Raw genomic sequence first — 21,831 nt, 5'->3', positions numbered from 1 at the left:
CACTTTCATCCTCCCAGCAAGACAGATAGTGACTTAACCAAACTTGAGTAGCACAAGGGGTGAGAAACCCCTCTTCAGAGGTCCTGCAGAGCTCTTCCTGCAGAAGTGTATGTTTTGACATGTCTTTTATGTCTCAGAAGACCAAGGTTTGTGAGGGAATGGTGAGAGTGAAAAAAACCTTCCATTATAAGAAGTAGTAGTAGTTTGGATCCTGTGATTGATGGAGTGGGAACAGATTTTAACAGAAATAGCTGTGGGCTCGGTTTTTAGGCCACATGTAATTCAACTGAGGACAAACACATGAACAGAAATAATAAAGTTAGGAACATGCACAGGGAAGTTCCAGGTGTGGACCAATGAACAGAGAGGTCCCACCAAGGCCACAGATGTGCTCTTTAGTCAGTTTTCTGTCCTGTGAACAGGGCCAGGTTAGAGCTGTGGTTCTCAGATGTGGTCCCTGGAACATCAGTATCAGCATCCCTGTCAACTTCTTAGAAATGTGCATTGTTGGGAAGGAAGCCTGTGTGGCTCACTCAAGTTAAGCAATCCAGAGGGGTGGGAAAAAAGTTAGTGGTATCACACTTGCTGATTTTAAACTATACTATAAAGCTATAATAATAAAAACAGTTGGGTACTGAGATGAAAATAGATACACGGACTAACAGTACATAATAGAGAGGCCAGAATAAAACCCTCACATATAAAGTTAACTAATAGTCAAGGCAGGAGCCAAAAATATTCAAAAGAGAAAGAACAATCTTTTTAACAAATGGTGCTGGGCAAACAAGATACAAATATGGAGAACAGCAATAAAAGTAGGGGATTTTAAACACCCCACTTACAGCCATGCACAGATCACCGGAACAGAAAATCAACAAGGAAACAAAAACTTTGAATGACACACTGGAACTAATATATTAGGTACATTCAGAACATTCCACCCCAGAACAGCAGAATACACATTCTTTTCAAGTGCACATGGAACATTCTCTAGAATAGATCACATATTAGACCACAAAGCAACCCTCAACCAAAAGGTCAAAATCATACCATGAATCTTTTCTGACCACTTTGCTATAAGTTAACCATAAGAAAAGGAAATAGGGATAGACCACAAATACACAGAGTTTAAATAATATGCTACTAAACAATGAATGGGTCAGCCAGAAAATAAAATAAAGAAATTTTAAAATATATGGAAACAAATGAAAGTGAAAATACAATGAATGGTTTATGGCATGTAGGTGGCTCAGTCAGTAAAGTGTCTGTCTTCATTCAGGTCATGATCCTGGGGTCCTGGGATCAAGCCCCACATTAGGCTCCCTGATCAATGGGGAGCCTGCTTCTCCCTCTGCCTCTCTCTTTCTCTGTCTCTTATAAATAAATAAATAAAATATTTAAAAATAATACAACAGTTCAAAACCTTTGGGATGTAGCAAAAGTGGTTCTAAGAGGGAAGTTTATAGCAATACAGGCAATACAAGAAAAATCTCAACTAAACCACCTAACCTTACACATAAAGGAGCTAGAAAAAAAAAAAAAAAAAAAAACAAACAAACAACTCAAAACCAGCAGGAGGAAGTAAATAATACAGATTAGAACATAAATAAATTGTATAGAACTAAAAATCAAAACAAAACAAAACAACAAAAAAATCCAGGAAACCAATAATGAAGCAGCAGAAGGAAAAACTAAGAAAAGTATAATTTACAATTTTACCCAAAATAATAAGATACCTAGGAATAAACCTAATCAAGGAGATAAAAAAACCTGTACTCTGAAAACTATGAAACACTGATGAAAGTAATTGAAGATGACACAAAGAAATGGAAAGACATTTCATGCTCATGGATTGGAAGAAAAAATATTGTAAAAATGTCTATACTACCCAAATCAATCTACACGTTTAAGGAAATTCCTATCAAAATAACAGCAGCACTTTTCACAGAACTAGAACACATAATTCTAAAATTTGCATGGAATCACAAAAGGACCTGAATAATTAAAGCAATCTTGAAGAAGAAAAGCAAACCAGGAGGTACTGTGATTCTGGATTTGAAGTTATATTACAAAGCTCTAGTAATCAAAGCAGTATGATACTGGCACAAAAACAGACACACAGATCAATGGAACAAAATAGAAAACCCAGATATAATAATAATACTGTCAATTCAACTTTGACAAAGCAAAAAGAATATCCAACAGAATAAAGACAGTCTCTTCAACAAATGGTGTTGGGAAAACTGTACATTTACATGCAAAAGAATGAAACTGGACCACTTTCTTACACCACACACAAAAATAAATTCAAAAGTTTGAAATCCTAAGCATGAGACCTGAAACCATGAAAACTGTAGAAGAGAACAGAAGAAATGACATCTTTGACATCAGCTATAGCAACATTTTTCTAGATACGTCTTCTGAGGCAAGGAAAACAAAGCAAACATAAACTATTAGGAATACATCAAAATAAAAATCTTCTGCATGACAAAGAAAATTATCAACAAAACTAAAAGGCAACCTATGGAATGGCGGAAGATACTTGCAAAGGACATATCTGATAAAGGATTAGTATAGAAAATACATAAAAAACATAAAATTCAACAGCCATTAAACAAACAATCCAATTAAAAATGGACAGAAGACATGAAAAGACATTTTTCCAAAGAAGACATACAGATTGCCAACAGACACATGAAAAGTTGTTCATCATTAATCACCATTATGGAAATGCAAATCAAAACTACTGTGAGATACCACTTCACACCTGTCAGAATGGCTAAAATCAAAAAGAGAACAAATAACAGGTATTGGTGAGAATGTGGAGAAAAAGGAACACTGATGCACTGTTCCTGGGAATGCAACTCGTGCAATCACTGTGGAAAACAGTATGGAGATTCCTCAAAAGGTGAAAAAATAGGGGCACCTGGGTGACTCAGTGGTTTAAAGCCTCTGCCTTTGGCTCAGGTCATGATCCCAGGGTCCTGGGATCGAGCCCCACGTCAGGTGCTCTGCTCAGCGGGGAGCCTGCTTCACCCTCTCTCTCTGCCTGCCTCTCTGCCTACTTGTGATCTCTGCCTGTTAAATAAATAAACAAAATCTTTAAAAAAAAAAAAAAGTGAAAAATAACTACCCTATGATCCAGTAATGTAAATTGGAAAACAACACGGAGGTTCCCCCAAAAATTAGAAGTTGGCCTACCATCCATATGATGCAGCGATTCCATTCTGGGCATATATCCAAAGGAAGTGAAAATAAGATATCAAAAAAATACAAAAAATATAAGTTCATGAATATTGCAACATAATTCACAACAGCCAAGGTACAGAAATAAACTTAATTGCCCATACCAATGGATGACTGGATAAAGAGGATGTCATACACACATGCACACACAAACAAACATGATATATTATTCAACAGTGAGAAAGGAGGACATCCTGCCACTTGCAACAACATAGATGGACCTTGAGAGTATCATGCTGAATGAGTAAGTCGAGAGAGGAAGACAAGTATTGCATGGTATCATTTATATGTGGAATCCAAAAAGAAAGCCAAATTTATTGAAAAAAAAAAAAAGGTAAAATGAGAGTTACTAAGGGATTGTGTGGGTGGAGGATAGGGCATGTGCTATTCAAAGGTAAACATTTACAAGTAGTAAATAAGCCCTAGAGATCTAATGCATAGTATAGTGAATTTAGATAATAAAATTGTATGACAATCATCAAACTTACCAAGAGATTAGAACTTTGATTCCAACCACAAGAAAGGATCACTATGTAGTATCATAGAGGTTCTAGTTATTGCTACAATGGCACTCATATTATAATTATATTATATTATAATATACCAAATTGACATGTTGCACACCTTCAATATGCACAAAATGTCAAATATATTCTAATAAAATTTTTTTTTCATAAAATAACTAATCACAAGATCTTTCTAAACAATAACAGGTCAAGAGGAGGGGCAGGGAAATAAAAAGAACTTAGTTGTTCATGACACAGATCCTGTACATCCAGTCCAGAGGAGTGTGGGTTTGTGTAAGAAGGGAGAGCCCAACACCTACTAATGATTTTTTCTGGTCTCTTTCAGTGGACAGTTCTGGAAAAATCAGTAAGTTTAGATCACTTCTTTGCCTTACCTATTTCTGGTCTAGGACCTTTGAGGATTTTTTTTTTGTTATGTATTTTATATTTCATGTTCTTCTCATTTATTTTGTATTTCATGTTCTTCTACCTTAGAGTAGTCAATATTTCTTAAATAAGTGATTTTCTCATACTTTGATTTCTTTTTTTCTATTTCCCTTTTGGAACAAAATATAATGATCTTGTCTCATAATTCTGGCTATTTACCACAAGGAAGCCCATTTTCCTGGTGTTAGCATCTGACAATGGATAATTTTTACTAAAAAAAGAAAATCACCTAAACTTGATATAAAGAACAAGTGTCAGGACAAGATAGTGATTTTGATAATTGGCCAAATATGTATTTTCCAACTTACCTAAAGGTGAGTGGGTTAAAAACTGATTTGTGAGAGAACAATGAAAGTAGGAAATGTGATAGTTTGAAATTTGGTAGAATAGATATTACCAACACAAGGATTCCATCCCATACATTAACTAAGGGCATCCTAAAGAAAACCGTCTCTGTGAAGTAGGATGTAGAGCACTGGGCTCCAGCACTCCTGAGGATGAAACAGAGGGTTTTATAGTACCTAGAGGTGCTGCTTCTGCATTCACCTACAAAAGATATTATTGAGAGTGGGATTTTCCTTGAGTTAGAAAAGTCCCACTGATCTATTTTTTGTGTTTTATTTTTAGCACTATCTCCTATGGGTAAGTTTTTTATTCTCAACTGTGATATTTTACATTGTTTATATTTTCTGGACTGGCTCTTTCTACTCCCAAGATGGAGACTTTTGTTTCTAAGGACATTTTAAGTGTTCCTATTCTCCAGAATCTTCTAATATTTTAAATAACTATTTTTGGAGAGACAGCTGTAGAGGAGATGAAATTCATACAAAAGGATGCCATAATCTTTGGCCATCTTCTAGGCTCTGAAAAAAGAATCTCCTTTCTAACTCCCAGCAAAATATAATGACAAAAAGATTGGTTTCTAGATTTTTGTGTTTTTTGCTGGTAATTGAGAACTCCTTTTTGGTAACAAGTGAAGGTCCACTGAATCATATTAACAGGAAAAATAACCAGTTAAGAAAAAAACTTTATTTTCTCTTGCCTTCTAAGTAACTTTACTTTGGAGGAATAGTAGGTATTGAGCCCCTCTCTATACTGTGCACTGTGCTAGGCATTTTCAGAAACATTATCTCTTATTCTTACCATAGCCTATCTGCTAGTTATTGTTATTCCCTACTTTACACATCAGTAAATTTGCTCACACTTGCCCAAGGTTTAAGAGTTGGTAAACCAGGTGGTGGGTATTGGGGAGGGCACGTATTGCATGAAGCACTGGGTGTGGTGCAAAAACAATGAATACTGTTACACTGAAAAGAAAAAAAAAAAAAAAGAGTTGGTAAACAGCACGGCTGCAATCTAAATCCAGAACTTCCTGTCTCCAAAGTACATACTCTTTCCATACCAACACATTGCCTTCTACACTGAACCACAAAGAGCTTTTCTGTGATAAGTCCTGAAACCATATCTATAAATAAAATGTTTGTAAATACAAATATACATCCACTAGAGAAGGTATATAATGAAATGTACACAAAGGATAGTTTTAAAAATAAAAGACATCCCATTTAAATCAATGTTTGGTTTTTATCTGTTTTCTAAATTCAGATTTCCCATCAGGATTATTAATGCTTCAGCTCCTCAATAAAATCATATGAAACAGAATAATAATTCTTAAAACCTGTCAATATACAACTATAAGAAACAAGTAAAACTTAAATTTAGTAAGATAGATTCAAGCATCTCGAACTTTTCCAACACTAAGAAACACAAAATATATCTTTATATTTAATTGTTCTTTCTCAGTTCACACTAGGAGAGAGGGTTTGTGAGTGGGAGATGGGGAAGTTGAAAAGGATAATTATTTTCTTTGCATTCACAGTCCAAAAAATAATATGCATTCAGAGCACTCATGATGTATCTGCATCTTTCAAATGCACATGGAGAGGGTGATAAGAGAGTGTATGTTTTCTTTACAAAAAGAAAGAGGGCTTTGGGAAGGCACCATAGGCTAAGGCCCTCGCTGAAAGTGAACTCATTTTTAATGAATATGCTTTTTTAAATTGCCAGGAGAAAAATCAGCTCAATCTTTTAAAACTTTTCTTGTAAAAGATCTATTCTTGTTGACAATATTTCAAACATATTTTCCTGTTGATACTTTTAGCAAAAAGAGATTAAGATTTAATTCATTGTTCAAAGAAAGATAAGACAGATCAGCTTATCAAACTTTACCACCCTCTCAAGTTGAGTATATTAATTTCTCATCTCCACATTCAGCTAATTAAGTATATGATTTTTTTAATATTAATTAATGGACTGAGATCTACAATGAGTCCTTTCCCTGATGCTTAACAGATCTTTATGATCTAGATCTGTGTGTGCTCTCCTTGACAGCCACTGGTTTAGGGACTTAATAGGAATAATTTCCTAATAAGGCGCATGGTCTAGTCACCACATTATTTTAAGTATCATATGATAGCTAACTCATGATATCTTTTACCTTTAACAAATTTTTAATCCAGTTTAAAATATTTAAGTATCCTGAATACATTAGAATAAGTGCCAAGTTCTTGATTAAATATTTCCCTTATAATTAGAATTTCAGACTTTCAGCCAGGGCTTACAAATCTTTGTATTATAGAGATTATGAGATCTGGGTTGGGGGCGGAGATCTATGTACCATGTAGAAATTTGAGAGAAGGGAGGGAAGAACTTAGAAATTGGTGGAATAATGATTTGTAGCTGACATCTACAATGCAATTAAGTTCCAGATGGAAAATATACAGCAAAGATATTAAAACAAACAAGCATATTATATTAGAAGTGACTAGAAGTATTTTTTAGGGTAGAGGGAAAGACAGTAAAATTTTTTAAATCCTATAAAATTAGAAAAAGTATAGCTAGAATAAACATTTTATTTAAATCCTAGAATTCTTACCTTTGATTAACAAAAATCTATATAATTTAGGTGGTAAAGTTAGCTTTAAAATGGGTCCTGCAGTAGTATACACAGTAGTAAATATAAAACAAACTAAAGATGTTAAAACTAAAGATAGTCATATATTAAGAAAAGTCAGCTTGTTAAGGAACACATTGCACAGAATTTGTAAGGTTGGAAGCTTCAGTGGAAAAACATTCTCTTCCTCACACAACACCACATCCTCCCAAAAAACAAGTGTCCACTGGTAGTTCTGTCAGAAATCAAAATATTCTGAACTCTCTTCTTCGGTACAAAAATGCTTAGGATATATTACTACTGATTTTCATTAGTAAATTGGAAGTGGGTTTGTCTAGAATAAAATGTCAGTACCCATATCTTATTAAATAATCATTGGGGAGGAAAAAATACACAAAAAGTTCAGAAAACACTGCTGTAAGGTTCTTAATGTTATTGTTATTTTGCATCAGAGTCTAAAATATCAAAAAGGCAACACTGAACTATATCATCTCTTTTCACTTACAGTTACTTTCTTACCTAATGCAGGTGTGTCTCACATTTGGCAACTTGTTATTTGGTTATGTGTACATCAATATTTCAGACATCGAACCCTAAACAAACCAAAAGCCTTTCTAAGTCAAAAAAAAAAAAAGTTTTTAGTCAAGAAATCTTCCTGTGAAGCAATTAACCATTGCTCTAAAGTATTTGGTTGGAACTAAGAATCCCTTGTCTTGATAGATCAGACTTTCTGCCTGTATGATCTCATTTGGCAGTAGTTATAGTCAATATTAGACTACTTACTATGCTCCATGTACTGTATTGAGTACTTTACTTAGGTAATATTATTTAATGTTTATAACACTTCTGTGAATTAGCTACTACTACTGCACCCATTTTACAGATAAAAAAGTAAGATTCACCCAAGCTCACCTGGCTAGTTATTAATGAAGCCAGGATTTGAACCAGTCTGTTTGTAAAAGCCATGCTCCTTAAACATTTGTCTAGAATCCTTAAATAACTTTACAAAATGGGCAGAACAAGTTAAATATAAGGAAGGTGAGTCTTTGGGGATTAACTGGCTTACCCAAATAAATCCAGCTAGCAGAAATACTAAGCCCAGGTGTTCTAATTCAGCTTTTATATTCAATATTCTTTCCATTACATTATTTAAATAGGTTTTCTTAAAGGAAGTCATGCCACTGCTCCATAGGAAGAACCCACAAAATTCTTCCTGGTAACATAGATATATATGATATATATATTTTTTTCTTAATCCAGGGATCCAAATCACTAAAATAAGAAAAGAAAACAGAAACTAAAAAATTCAGTTTTTATTAGATCACACAGAAATTGAGACATAGTAGAGCTCACTTACCTGTGTTTGGAAAAAGGGAACAGAAATTTTTGCAAAGTGAGTTTGCAGGTATTGTAAGGAACGTCTAAAGCATTGGTTTAGACTGAACTCTGAAGTCTGACTTTTCAGGTTCAAATCCAACTCCACCACTTACTGATTCCAGGGCATATTCACATTCATTTAAAGTTCCTGTTTTTTTTTTTTAATCTGTAAAATGGGGATAATAATAGTACCTGCCCTATATGGTTGTTATTAAGATTAAATGAGTTAATACTTTATATAAAATGTTCAGAACAATGAGTGCCTGATATATGATAAGAACCCAATGATTACCAGCTAATATTATTATCACTTTTGAATAATGAGACATTCTTATATTCAATATCCAAAGCATATTTTGAGTTTTTTCTATTTTAAGAAATAATTATTGCTTCTTTGCACATTTTTTTCTAAAAATAAATTCCATTTCTTTTCAGAATGCATCCTCCTTTAGCTATTAAGCATTAATCATCAGCCATAATATACTGAACATATGCCAGCCACTTCATTTTTAATACATTTTACCTCTTCTTTCAATAATCTTCCAATTTATTGAAAAGAGTCTGGAATATTATCAATACCTGTATAACTTTAAGTATAAGAGTTCTATTATTTTATATTTTCAGGAAATCTCAAGTTATCTCCAGTTTTTCAGTTTTAAGACAAAAAATAAACCAGTATCAGGGGAAAAGTAGGAATAAAGAGAAAGTACTTGATATCTGAATTGTGCACTTTTGTTGTGTGCTCAGTTATATTTCCAGGTTACATGGATGCAGAACTTGCAAAAAAATCTGATTTCAAGGCCAAGATCCTAAAAAATGGAGCCACTACAAAGTCTGAGAACAACCAAGAAGAAAACAAGAAAACATTAAAGAAGGAAAAGTTAGTCACAAATTCTGATGAATCCTTGATTTCAGGGCACACACCAGAGACAAAAACCAAAGCAAAAGATACTGAGTTGGAGAAAGGTGAAATAAAAATGGAGGTCAAGTTAAAGGAGAGTGACACCAGGATACCAAAAGAGGAAGACCAGGTAAATGTGAGTGACACTGGAATACCACAAGAACAGGAGGCTCATGTAGAGATGAATGATACCGGAATACCACAAGAACAGGAAGACCAAGAAAAAAAGAGTGAGTCTGGAATACTACAAAGACAGGGATCCCAAGTAAAGAAGAGTGAGTCCGGAATAAAAGAAGGACAGGGATCCCAAGTAAAGAAGAGTGAATCTGGAATAAAACAAGAACAGGGATCTCAAGTACAGAAGAGTGAGTCTGGAATAAAAGAAGGACAGGGATCTCAAGTAAAGAGTGACACCAGAATACAAGAAGGACGGGAGTCCCAGGTGGAGAATAGTGAAGCTGGAATACCACAAAGACAGGAGTCTCCAGTAGAGAATAGTGAAGCTGGAGTACCACAAGGACCACACGAGTCCCCAGCAAAGACTAGTGAAGCTGGAACACCCCAAGGACATGAGTCCCCAGTAGAGAGTAGTGAGTCTGAGATACTGCTAATTCAGGGGCCTCAAGTAAAGAGAGAGAGTTCTGAGGATCAAGGAGAACAGGGAAATGCAAGGAAGAAGACAGATACAGAAGAAAATGATGCTCTGAAGAAAAGTGATGAAGGAAAGCACAAAGTTAAAGGAAAGAAAGAATCCGAAGTTAAGAGTAAAAAAATAAGGTTCAGTAAGGGGCAAAGGCAAATAAAGGAAGAAGTACAACAAAAAGATGGAAAGAGTAAGGGGAAATAAAAGGAAGGCTCATAAGTCAACTGATTATTATGATTCCCATCCCCTAGATACAAGTCACCACCCATTTATTGCTTAAATGGATCATAATTAGAGAATCCCTTTAATTTATATGTCTACAATAGATGTTTCACCATTTTTAGTCCTCCCAGCTACAAATCTTGGCTTCCAATTCTTTGCTTTCTAAGTTGATACTTTTATGACTTAGTCAAGAAAGATGATACTTTCTGAAATAAAACATTTTGAGAATGTTTGAAATGTATAATTTCACTGGAAAGAAATGTATAATTTCCTTCGACTACTATTAAAATTAACTCAGTAACGCCAAACAATCAACCAATCAGTGGTCTTCATGGTAGGCTAAATGTTCATGAAATGCTGTTCTAGCAATAAGTGGTACAGAAAAATATGTCTGACTCCCTGCAATAAAACAGCTTTTAACACACACAGTGATATAATGTGTGTATAGAGAACAATTTTTTAGAAGAAAATCTGTCAAAATGTAGTTTAGATGGATGTTATAATATGAGTTAGGAACCTCTTGGGATAAAAATATAAAGAGGATAGCTCCCTGAGGAAGAGAATGGTGATATATATGTCTCAAAAGATGGATAAGATGTTGATACACTGAGAGAGGTAGGAAGAGTACAAGAAAGGCAAATAAATTCAGGACTGCCACACTGTGCTCTAGAAGAATTAGCCAATTATACTGTTGCCATAGCCTCATGAGTGCACTCTGGAATATAATTTTGAAAAGGAGGGTTATAAGAAGATTCTGAAAGAATATGAAAAACAAACCAGGCAACTGGGAAGCTTTCTAGGGTATTTGGGAAGGAGAGTTAGGTGAATACGTTTGCATTACCAAAGCGTTAATCTTGTGATTATACAAAATAGACTGAAGAGGAGAAACCTCGAAAGTAGTAAGTCTAGTGAAGAGGTGTTCGAGTTAGAGTAATAAATGATGGAAAGAGAATAAATGGTAGGGATAGGTATGAAGTATTTTTTCAAAGAAGAGATCACTACTTCATGATGACTATGTATGAGTAAAGAAAAGGAAAACAAAAATTGATGACTCCATAACTTTTGAAACTGAGTGACCAAAAATCCATAACAAACTGGTAGCTAGTTTGTGGGACAGGGAGAGAATAACAAATTGCTGAATTTAAGGAAACAAACTAACACTTGTCATTCCAGAGGGTTCTGAAGTCAGACCAGTAGAGATAATTGAAGTTATAGAGTAAATGAGTTTCCCAAGAACAAAGTACAGAGCTAACAAAAGCACAGTCCTAAGAACTGAGCTTGTTAGAGGTCAAAGAAAAAAATTAACGTATAGGAAGATGTAAGGAAAACCTGTACAACAAATGTTCTGATAGGAAAATGAAAACTTAAAGAAAGGATTGTTAAAGGAGTGCATTCCAATTTGCAGGTCAAAACATTTTCATTCCCACACTATGTGTGCCCTTCTCTAAAGGCCACCAAAAAGCAGGCCAGTTAAAAATAATTGCTAATCTTCCCTTAAAGGTACAGGCATCAAAGTTTTAAAGGATCCCAGAAAAAGGAAGGGGAGGAGTGAGCTATCAAAAGAACACCATGTTTGGCAAAATGATGCAAATACTAGGAAAATGAATAAGTACATGCAATTTCAATATAATTTAGATATAAAGATAGTAAAGTGGGACTTAAAAAATCAACAGCGGTAAATTGTTTCACAAATAAACTAACATATGTCAAATGCCCTGTTCACAAATGCCCAGTTTAGAACTTAGTTCTTATCACAAGGAAAAAAGAAAATTTGTAACTATGTGGGGTGACAGATGTTAATTGAACTTACTGTGGTAATCATTTTATAAAATATACACACATCATTAGGTTGTATACCTTAAACTTATATGATGTTATATGTCAATTATATCTCAATAAAACTGGGCAGGGCAGGGAATCAAGTCTTATGACTTCAATATGTACATTTTGTGTCAGTTTTACCTCAATAAAGACAGAAAAAAAATGAGTAGAAGTCTTACCATTAGTCATTTTATGTGTAGGAAAAGAGCATAAGAAAAGCAGGAACTGAGTTAAAGATGACAAAGTTGAATAAGAAATGCAAAGATATTGGGAAGTAAAAAATTTATGTAAAATCAGATAATGTGACTCCTACTCCAACTGAAGATTTCTGGGTTAGAACTGCATTAAAAATGCAATTTACCATCACCCATAAACATTTCTTACCCCAAGTTATAACGGGCATATCTAAGAAATGAATACAGGGAGTGGATGAAAGAAAAAGCATAGAATTTAAAACAGGATCCAAAGAGATAAAAAGTTAAACCAAGAAATTGATTAGGATGCTCAGTTTTACATTTGATGAAACTTCATTGCCCACACTTTAAAATAGTTAAGAATAGGAAAAACAACAAACATCACTACTCTGTACCTGGGAGGTCCCAATTAGGTTTTAAGGAAATAGAGAAGCCTGTTTTCCTAGGGGTTAGAACTAAAGATACTCTCATCCATCATCATCCAGAATCCTAAGCATCTGCCAAGGCTGTGAAGTAAAATCTGATATGACACTACAGATTATAAACATTGTAACCCTGTTCTCAAGAGTATTTTAAATCTTTATTAAATTTATCTGCAAAAATTAAAACTCATGACATTATCAGTGTTAACTTCCTATGAATCTCTCCATATCTTAACCTATGCTCTCCATATCTTAACCTATGCTCATATAAACATATATACACATGGAGTCAATCTACACACATTATTCTGCAACCTGATTTCCACATCTAACGCTATAACATGTGCATCACTCCAGGTCTAAGGATATCATTCTAAAGCATTACCATCACAGTATAGTGGATGAATTACTGCATATTCAACCAAATCCTTAACAATGGACATTTGGCTTTCCAGCTTTTGCCATTAGCCAAATGGTGATATAATAAACATCTTTGTACAATATAAAGATTTTATTTCTGTAGGATAGATTTCCAAAATGGAACTGGCAAGTCAAGAGAAAAAGGAAATATGCATTTTTAATGTTAAAATATGTAATCACTTTCCTGAAAATTTGTAATCACTCATATTCTGACCAGGCATGTCTGAGTGCTACAGAATATCTACTAAGAAAAATAGTAATGAGAAAAGTGGTAGCTAATTCTTTTTTGTCTGTGTAATGGGAACAGTAATATCTAACTCTTGCTTTGATTGTATTTCCCCAACACCTAGTGAGACTGAGCAGTTCTTATAGGTTTCTTGGTCTTTTGGACTCACTCTTCTGTGAATTACTCATTTTCCATAGTGGCAGTTTGTCCTTTTCTTATTCAGATTCAACTTCAAGTAAGTGCTTTTTGTCTATTAATGTTTTTCACCTGCCATTTGTGTTAAGAAAAAAAAAAATTTCTCTATCTACTTCTTCTTGCCAACATCAAATTCATTCATCCTGTTCCCTAAAATTATATCCTGATTCTGACCACTTCTCACCTCCTTCATCAGGTAATCCAAAACTTCCCCATAGCTCATCTGTACTACTGTGATAACCTCCAAAGAGAGCTTCTCTCTTTGTCTGAATCATACTTTTGTTCTAATTGTTTTTTAATTTTACTTTTAGAGAGAGAGCACACAAGCCCAGTGGTTGGGGCAGAGGTGAGAGAGAGAGAGAGAGAGAATCTCAAACAGCCCCCATGCCCAGTGCCAAGCCCTGTACAGGCTTGATCTCACCACCCCGAGACCATGACCTAAGCTGAAACCAAGAGTCAATCACTTTACCAACTAAACAACCCAACTCACTCAGAACATACTTTTAAAATGTAAACTTGTAAATGTAAAAAAAATGTAAAATCTAAAATGTAAACATTTTACTAATGTAAAAATGTAACTCATGTTACTTCTCTGCTCAAGACCCTCCAAAGGTCTTCCAGTCATTTCTGTGTGAAAGTTCAAAATTCTCAGGACCTTCACAGCCTCATAGTATGCAGCTTCTGGGTTCTCCTCCAGCCTCATACCTCATTGCTGCAGGCACACTGTGGTTTCATTTTTCTTCATGCCCACCAAGCATGTTCCCACTTCAGGGACTGCCTCAAAGACTTTCCCCAAAACATGTACACAACTCACTTCCTTAATTCTTTAAGACGTCAGCTTAAATGACTACCCTAACTCAAACAGTATTTCTCCACTCTCTATCCTTTTGTCCTGACTTTTCTTCATACCATTTATCCCTACCTCACATTACACATTTATGTGTTTACTGATTTTCTGCTCCCATAGATGTAAACTCGGAAACTCTGAAGACAGGAACTATGTTTTATTCACTGCTGAATCTCTAGGGCTTAAAAAAGTGTGTCACACACAGTAGATGTGAAAAAAGAATTGTTAAATGAAATAAAATAAAATAAAATGAAGGTATCATTTACTCTATAGAAATTTATTGCATTTAGTCAAATGTGTCTGCCTTAATTCTGAGAATTTCTAGGCTTTCAATGCGTTTCCCCTACTACTGTGGTAAACATACTCATTTTTTTTCCTAAAAATTCTCTTTCACACTTATTAAATCCATTTGTTTATGTTGTAAAATTGGTGTTTAGTTTTCTCTTCTAGATGGAGATCAAATTTATCAGCAGCATTTGTAAAATAAACCTTTCTCCACTACATAATTCATTTTAAATGGCAGTAATGTTTCCCTCCAGGAAGCAAAAATTGGTTCTTGAGGGTCAAAAAAATTGTATTCTATTAATGTATAAATCACAGATATTCATAAAGTACATAGGCAGATGTATAGTATATTCATGAAATACATAAGCAAACATATAGTCTATTTGTAATATGGAAATCTTATTAAGGGAATGATTAGAATAAAAATGTCTCAAGGTTCCTTATGAGATTATAATAAGAAAATATGTCAAAGTCATACTGCTTTGATTACACAAGCTGTAGGAAAGTTTGAATGTCTATGAGGCATGTCTGGATCTACTCTTCTTTTTTTATTGTTTTCTTGGTCTTTTGGGCATATGGTCTACCATGTGAACTATATATATTTTTCAGTTCTCCCTCTAATCTTCTTTGCTTTTTTCCAAGTTATTTAAATTCCAGTTAGTTTACATACTTTATAATACATACATACTTTGTAATATTAATTTTAATTTCAGGTGTACAATTTAATGATTCAAAAATTCTATACAACACTTGAAACTCATGACAACAAGTGCATTTCATCTCCACACTCACCTCTCCTCTGGTAACCATCAATTTTTTCTCTATAGTTAAGAGTGTTTCTCAGTGTGCATTTTAGAATCTTTTAGAAAACATTTTAAGTCACACACACACCAGCAAAGAATAGAAAAGAAAAGGAAAAAGCTGCATGCATTTTGTTTAGAATTGCATTGAATCTATAATTTATTTGGGGATAATTTACCTAATTTACATAAATTACATAATTTACATCTTAACATTTGTGAGTCTTCCAATCCATTAATAAGATTTTTCTTTCCATGTAACAGTCTTCTTTAATTTTCCTGAGTATAGTTTTATAGTTTCCTACGTTGAAGTCTTGCATATCTTCCAATATCTTTATCCTAAAATTATTCAGATTTTACATTTCTTCTTATATTTTATTTTACCTTTTTCATCTTAATGAATTTCTGCTCTTATCTTTACTACTCCTTTAGTCCTACTTGCTTTGGTTCAATTTGCTTTTTTTTTTTTAATTTCTTGAGTTGAATGTTTATATAATTAATTTTTAACAATTTTCTTTTCTAACATTTGCATTTAAATTTCTAAATTTAAGGCTTTAACGGGATCCCATAAATTTTGAAACATAGTATTTTCAATATCCCTCATTAAAAGTATATCTACTTCCATTGTAGTTTTTACTTAACCTATCAGTTTATTTTTAAGATATAATTCTTTATTTCTGAATATATAGAAATTCTCTAATTATCTTTCTTTTTTATTAAATTCCAGTTTAATTTCACTGTGAGAAAAAATCTTTAATTTTACTTTTGATGTACTTGATAAAAAATGCATTTTTCTGTTGCTGAATACAGTGCCATATACATATAAATAACAATTATATTGTCCATCATCTATATCAAACTATTTTTTTGGGCCTCATCCATATTTTACTGGGATGTATCATCCATTCTGTTTGCAGACTGCAGGTCAGTCAATTTATGCTTTATGTATTTTAAGGCAATGTGATTTCATGCATATATATTTAGATTTGCATAATCTTCATGAACTGATTGTTTTATCATTGTGAAATGATCATCTTTATTCCTAATAATGATTTTTGACTTAAAGTTTGCATTGTAGGAAATTTAGTTATTCCAGCTCCTTTTTTTTTTTTAAAGATTTTATTTATTTATTTGACAGATAGAGATCACAAGTAGTCAGAGAGGCAGGCAGAGAGAGAAGGAAGCAGGCTCCCTGCTGAGCAGATAGCCTGATGTGGGGCTCGATCCCAGGACCCCAAGATCATGACCTGAGCCGAAGGCAGAGGCTTAACCCACTGAGCCACCCTGGCACCCCTCCAGCTTCCTTTTTTTTAAATTTATTTTTATTTATTTTCAGCATAACAGTATTCATTATTTTTGCACCACACCCAGTGCTCTATATCCACGCAATCCATGCCCTCTCCAGCTTCCTTTTGAATAGTGTTTGCATCGTTTCTTTTTGATTATTTCACTTATAACTTTTCTGTATTTTAACGTTTTGGGTGTGTCCCTTGTAATGCAGGTGTGTTTCTAAACTGATCTAATAATCATATTTTAAATGAAACATTTAATCTACTTAAACTCAATATTATCATAGGTATATTTGGACTTAAATATGCTCTAGTATTTCTATTTTTGCTTCACACATCCTTTTTGACTTTTCTATTAGCTGGTTATGCATTACTTAACCATTCTTCTAATGAGCACTTTAAAATATACATAATGTGTCCCTGACTTGATCTAGTTTTATACAAATTAGAAAATTTACCTCTTCTACATAATGCAAGGACATTAGAAGTTTTAACTTCATTAGTTCCAACTTAAATCTTACTTTTGTTATAGATTTTAATTCTATATAAACTTTAACTCTCATAAAATTTTGTTTCATAAGTCAGTATTTATTTAGATAGACTCACATATTTACCTTTCCATTCCTCTTCAGTCTTACCTGTATTTGCTAGCATATATACAGAGCAATAGTTTTCTTTCTGCCTGAAGAATACCTTTTGGGTTTTTGCTAGTGAAGAACTATATGTGACAAACCTCCCCCCTCCCTTTTTCTCCATCTGAAACTATCTTTATTTCACCTCCATTTTGTAAAATGTCATTATTGGGCACAGAATTCTCGATAATTATTTTCCAAATTCATTTTTATAGAAATAACTCCTTTTTTGCATTACAATGCGTTGGTTTGCTTAAACTGTGTGATTTCAAAACAAAGACCATGCGTACATGCTTTGAGTACAAACGCAACTCTCAAGGTGAGCATATAACTTAAATGGCAAGAGTTATAGTTAATGGACACAGAACAGAGCAGCCTACAAGTCACATAAGCACTGGTCAATATATTATATTGAAGGATGAAAATTTGAGAACTTGATTAAGTTAAGGTTGCTGAAGAGAACATCCAATTCATGGATTAAAGTATTTCCTCTTTCCCATCCTGAAAACTTTATTACATTAGTCAGTTTACCTCAGAGAGCACATTAAAAAAAAAAAAAAATCATACTCTTGAAATAGTGCCTGTTGGAACTTGTTTTTCTATGATCTGACAAATGAATTTTTACTATGGCTGGGTATAGATATATTGGATTATAAGCTTATTTTCTCAATTACCAGTGTTATTTTTTGACAGTCTTACATCTAGTACTGCTGATGAGGAATCAGACACTGCTTTGACTCTTCCCATCATACAAAGCCTAATAGTTTTGGCTTTAATAGTTGTACTTTTATCCTCCTTTAACAAGCTATGCCTGTCCCTCATTTCAATTTATAAATCTTGTGTCTGTCCTCAACTCAGGAAACACTAATTTATTACTTTATCTGTTCAAGCACATCCTTCTGGGTCTCCCAATATTCTCCTGTTAGATGAATTGGGTCTGACCTCCAAATTTCTCTTCCCTTGGCTTCTACTTCTTCGTGTTTTATCTCTTTATTGAGAGACATTTCTTCCATTCAATCTTCCAAAGCACTAATTCACTTCTCATTAATAAACATTCTCTTTTCCAATTTTCTCATCAATTTTTTAAAATAGTTTTATTTTTTTAGGGCAGTTTTAGGTTCACAGAAAAATTGAGCAGCAAGTACTGAGTTCTCATATCTCCTCTGCACCCCATATGCATAGCTTCCCCCACTACCAATATCCTGCACCAGCATGGTGCATTGTCACAATCAATGAACCTACACTGCATTATCATTATTGCAAAAGTCCATAGTTTATTTTACATTTCACTCCTGATGCAGTACATTCTATGGATTTTGACAAATATATGACATGTATCCGCTAATACAATATCACACAAAATAGTTGGTTGCCCTGGATATCCTATGGGCTCTGCTTATTTATTTATCCTTCCCACCCATGAACCAACACCTGAGAAGCACTGATATTTTTGCCTTGACCACAGGTTTTCTTCTTCAAGAATATCAAATACTTAGAATGACAGTGTATGTAGTATTCTCAGATTAGTTTCCTTTATTCAGTAACATGCATTTTAGTTTTCTCCTGTCTTTTTATCATTTGGCAGCCTATTTTTTCCATGTTTATTGACATGTAATTGACATACAGTACTGTATACCTTTAAGATGTACAGCATAATGATTTGACTTACATATATTGTAAAATGATTAGCACAATAAGTTTAGTTAATATCCATCATCATATATCATACTCCCCAAAATGAAAGTGTTTTTCTTTGTGGTGAGAACTCTTAGGATCTTCTTTCTAAACAACTTTCAAATATACCCTATGATGGTGTTAACTAAGTCACCATGTTGTACATTATATGTACATCCAGTATTTAGGTCTCTTATAACTGGAAGTTTGGACCTTTTGACCACCTTCAATCCAGTCTTCCCCCATCTTCCCTCCTACCTCTAGTAACCACAAATCTGTTCACTCTTTCAATGAATTTGTTTTGTTTTGTTAAGATTCCACATATAAGTGAGATCATACAGTTTTTGTCTTTCTCTGACTTCCTTCGCTAAGCATAATGCCCTCAAGAGCCATCCATACAGCTTAAAATGGCAAAATTTAATTCTATTTTATGAAGTTATGTTCCCTCTATGCCTAACTTTCAGATTTTATCATGAATTGATGTTGAATTTTGTCAAATATTTTTCTCTGCATCCATAGAAATGATCATACAATTTTTCTTTCATTCTATTAATTTGATACATATTTATTGATTTTAATATATTGAGCCATCCTTGCATCCCAGGAATAAATTCTACCCAACCATGGTGAATGCTGCTTTTAATGTGCTGTTGAATTTCATCTGCTGGTATTTTATTGATAATTTTTGCATCCATATTTATCAGGAACATGGACCTGTAGTTCCTTGTCTCATAGTGCCATTTTCTGGCCTTGTTATCATAATGATGTTAGCCTCATAAAATGATTCTGATGGTGTTCCTTCTTCATTGATTTTTTTGGAAGAGTTTGAGAAGTATTGGCATTAATTCTTCTTTAAGTGTTTGGTAAAATTCAGTGAAATCATCTGGTTCTAGGATTTTCTTTGTTGGAAGATTTTTTATTTGATTCAATCACCTTACTAGTAATAAGCATGTTTAGATTTTCTATTTCCCCTTGATTTAATCTTGGTAGGTTGCATGTTTCCAAATATGTTCCCATTTCTTCTAGGCTATCCAGTTTGTTGGCATATAGTTGCTCATAATAGCTTCTTATAACCCTTTGTATTTCTGTGGTACCAGATATAATGGCTCCTCTTTCATTCATAATTTTGTTGATTTAGGTCCTCCTTCTTTTTTTTTTTTTTTTTTTTTTTTTTTTTTTTTTTTTTTTTTTTAATTTTTTTATTTTTTATAAACATATATTTTTATCCCCAGGGGTACAGGTCTGTGAATCACCAGGTTTACACACTTCACAGCACTCACCAAAGCACATACCCTCCCCAATGACCATAATCCCACCCCCTTCTCCCAAACCCCCTCCCCCCGGCAACCCTCAGTTTGTTTTGTGAGATTAAGAGTCACTTATGGGTCCTCCTTCTTTTTTCTTAGTTTAGCCTAATTTAAAGTTTGTCAATTTTATCTTTCCAAAGAACAGACTCTTAGTTTGTTAATACTTTCTATTGTTTTCCATTTCATTTATTTCTGATCTAGTCTTTTATTGTTTCCTTCCTTCTGTTAACTTTGGGTTCAGTTTGGTTTTTTATCCATGAAAGACCTGAGGTCGTAGCTCATATCTTTTTACCACTGAATAATATTCAAATACCTGAGTGTCCCACAGTTCATTTATCGATTCACTTACTGAAGGACAGCTTAGCTGCTTCCAAGTTTTGTCAATTATGAGTAGAGCTGCTAGACACATTCATGTGTAGATTTCTGTGTGGGTATAAGTTTCGAACTCCTTGGGGAATACCGAAGTGCAGGACTGTCTAATCATATGGTAAGATTTGCATGAAATCATCAAACTATACCAAAGTAGCTGTACCATCTGCATCCCACCAACAAGGGATTAGAGCTCCTGTGGCTCCACCTCCTTACCAGCATTTGATGATGTCAGAGTTTTTGCCCACTCTAATAGGTATGCAGTGGTTTCTCATTGTTTCTTCATTTACACTTTCCCTGTTGACACAGGACATGGGGCACTTACTCACATGCTTATTTGCCATCTGTGTATCTTCTTGGTGAGGTGTCTTCAGATTTTTGTGCATTTTTTAGCCAAGGTGTTCCTTTTTTTTATTATTAAGTTTCAAGAGTTAGTCTATATATTTTGGATAACAGGCTTGTATTAGAAATATCTTTTGCAAATACTTTCTCCTAATCTGTGGCCTATCATTTTTTTTACCGTCTTTCACAAAATAGGAATTTTTAATTTTAATAAAGTATAGCTTATCAATTATTTCTTTCATGGGTGTTGTGTGTTATATCCAAAAACTCATCACCAAACCCAGGCTAAGTTCAAATAGTTCTTTTGTTAGGTTGATTTTGACTCCCTTTAAAAATTTTTATCTTAATGTTCTTTTTTGAACTTTCATTAGTTCTGCTTCATTAGAAGACATGTTTTAGACATCCAATTTGGTTTCCCTCCCTCCAGATTTTGAGTAACATATATTATCTGCTTGTTCAGGACAATTTTCTCTTAGTCATCAGATTAACTAAGCAACTCTTAGGATTTCTCACTCATTGACAGTCACTATGTCATAGAAATGGCAGGACCTGCTTATATTGGTTGTCTGTGTACAAAATGGTAAATCCCTGTTCTTATATTGAGACAGAGAAAGGAAGATTTTTCCATGTCCCCCATCCCTTAGCTAACTCTTCCTTTAAGACAAGAAGTGGTAGCAATTTGGCCCAGCACAATGGGCAGGATCAAGGATACA

At 33.9% G+C, this 21,831-nt stretch overlaps 1 protein-coding gene across 7 annotated transcripts in view; it reads left to right on the top strand.

The window, feature by feature from the left end:
* Window positions 1-10,692, top strand: part of TSBP1 (testis expressed basic protein 1) — a 93,613-nt gene extending 82,921 nt beyond the window's left edge. For all 7 annotated transcript variants that reach the window (XM_045074653.1, XM_045074648.1, XM_045074650.1 and 4 more), the window contains 3 exons: window positions 4,099-4,119; window positions 4,827-4,841; window positions 9,277-10,692. In XM_045074653.1, coding sequence (XP_044930588.1) covers window positions 4,099-4,119; window positions 4,827-4,841; window positions 9,277-10,277 — 1,037 coding nt within the window. In that variant the 3' untranslated portion in view covers window positions 10,278-10,692. The remainder of the gene's footprint in view (window positions 1-4,098; window positions 4,120-4,826; window positions 4,842-9,276) is intronic.
* The last annotated feature ends 11,139 nt before the right edge of the window (window positions 10,693-21,831 follow it).

This window comes from Mustela putorius, unplaced genomic scaffold (assembly GCF_011764305.1).
Source record: "Mustela putorius furo isolate JIRA1106 unplaced genomic scaffold, ASM1176430v1.1 tig00000135_pilon_pilon_pilon, whole genome shotgun sequence".
NCBI lineage: Eukaryota > Metazoa > Chordata > Mammalia > Carnivora > Mustelidae > Mustela > Mustela putorius.
This window is presented reverse-complemented; position numbering and strand designations above follow the sequence as displayed.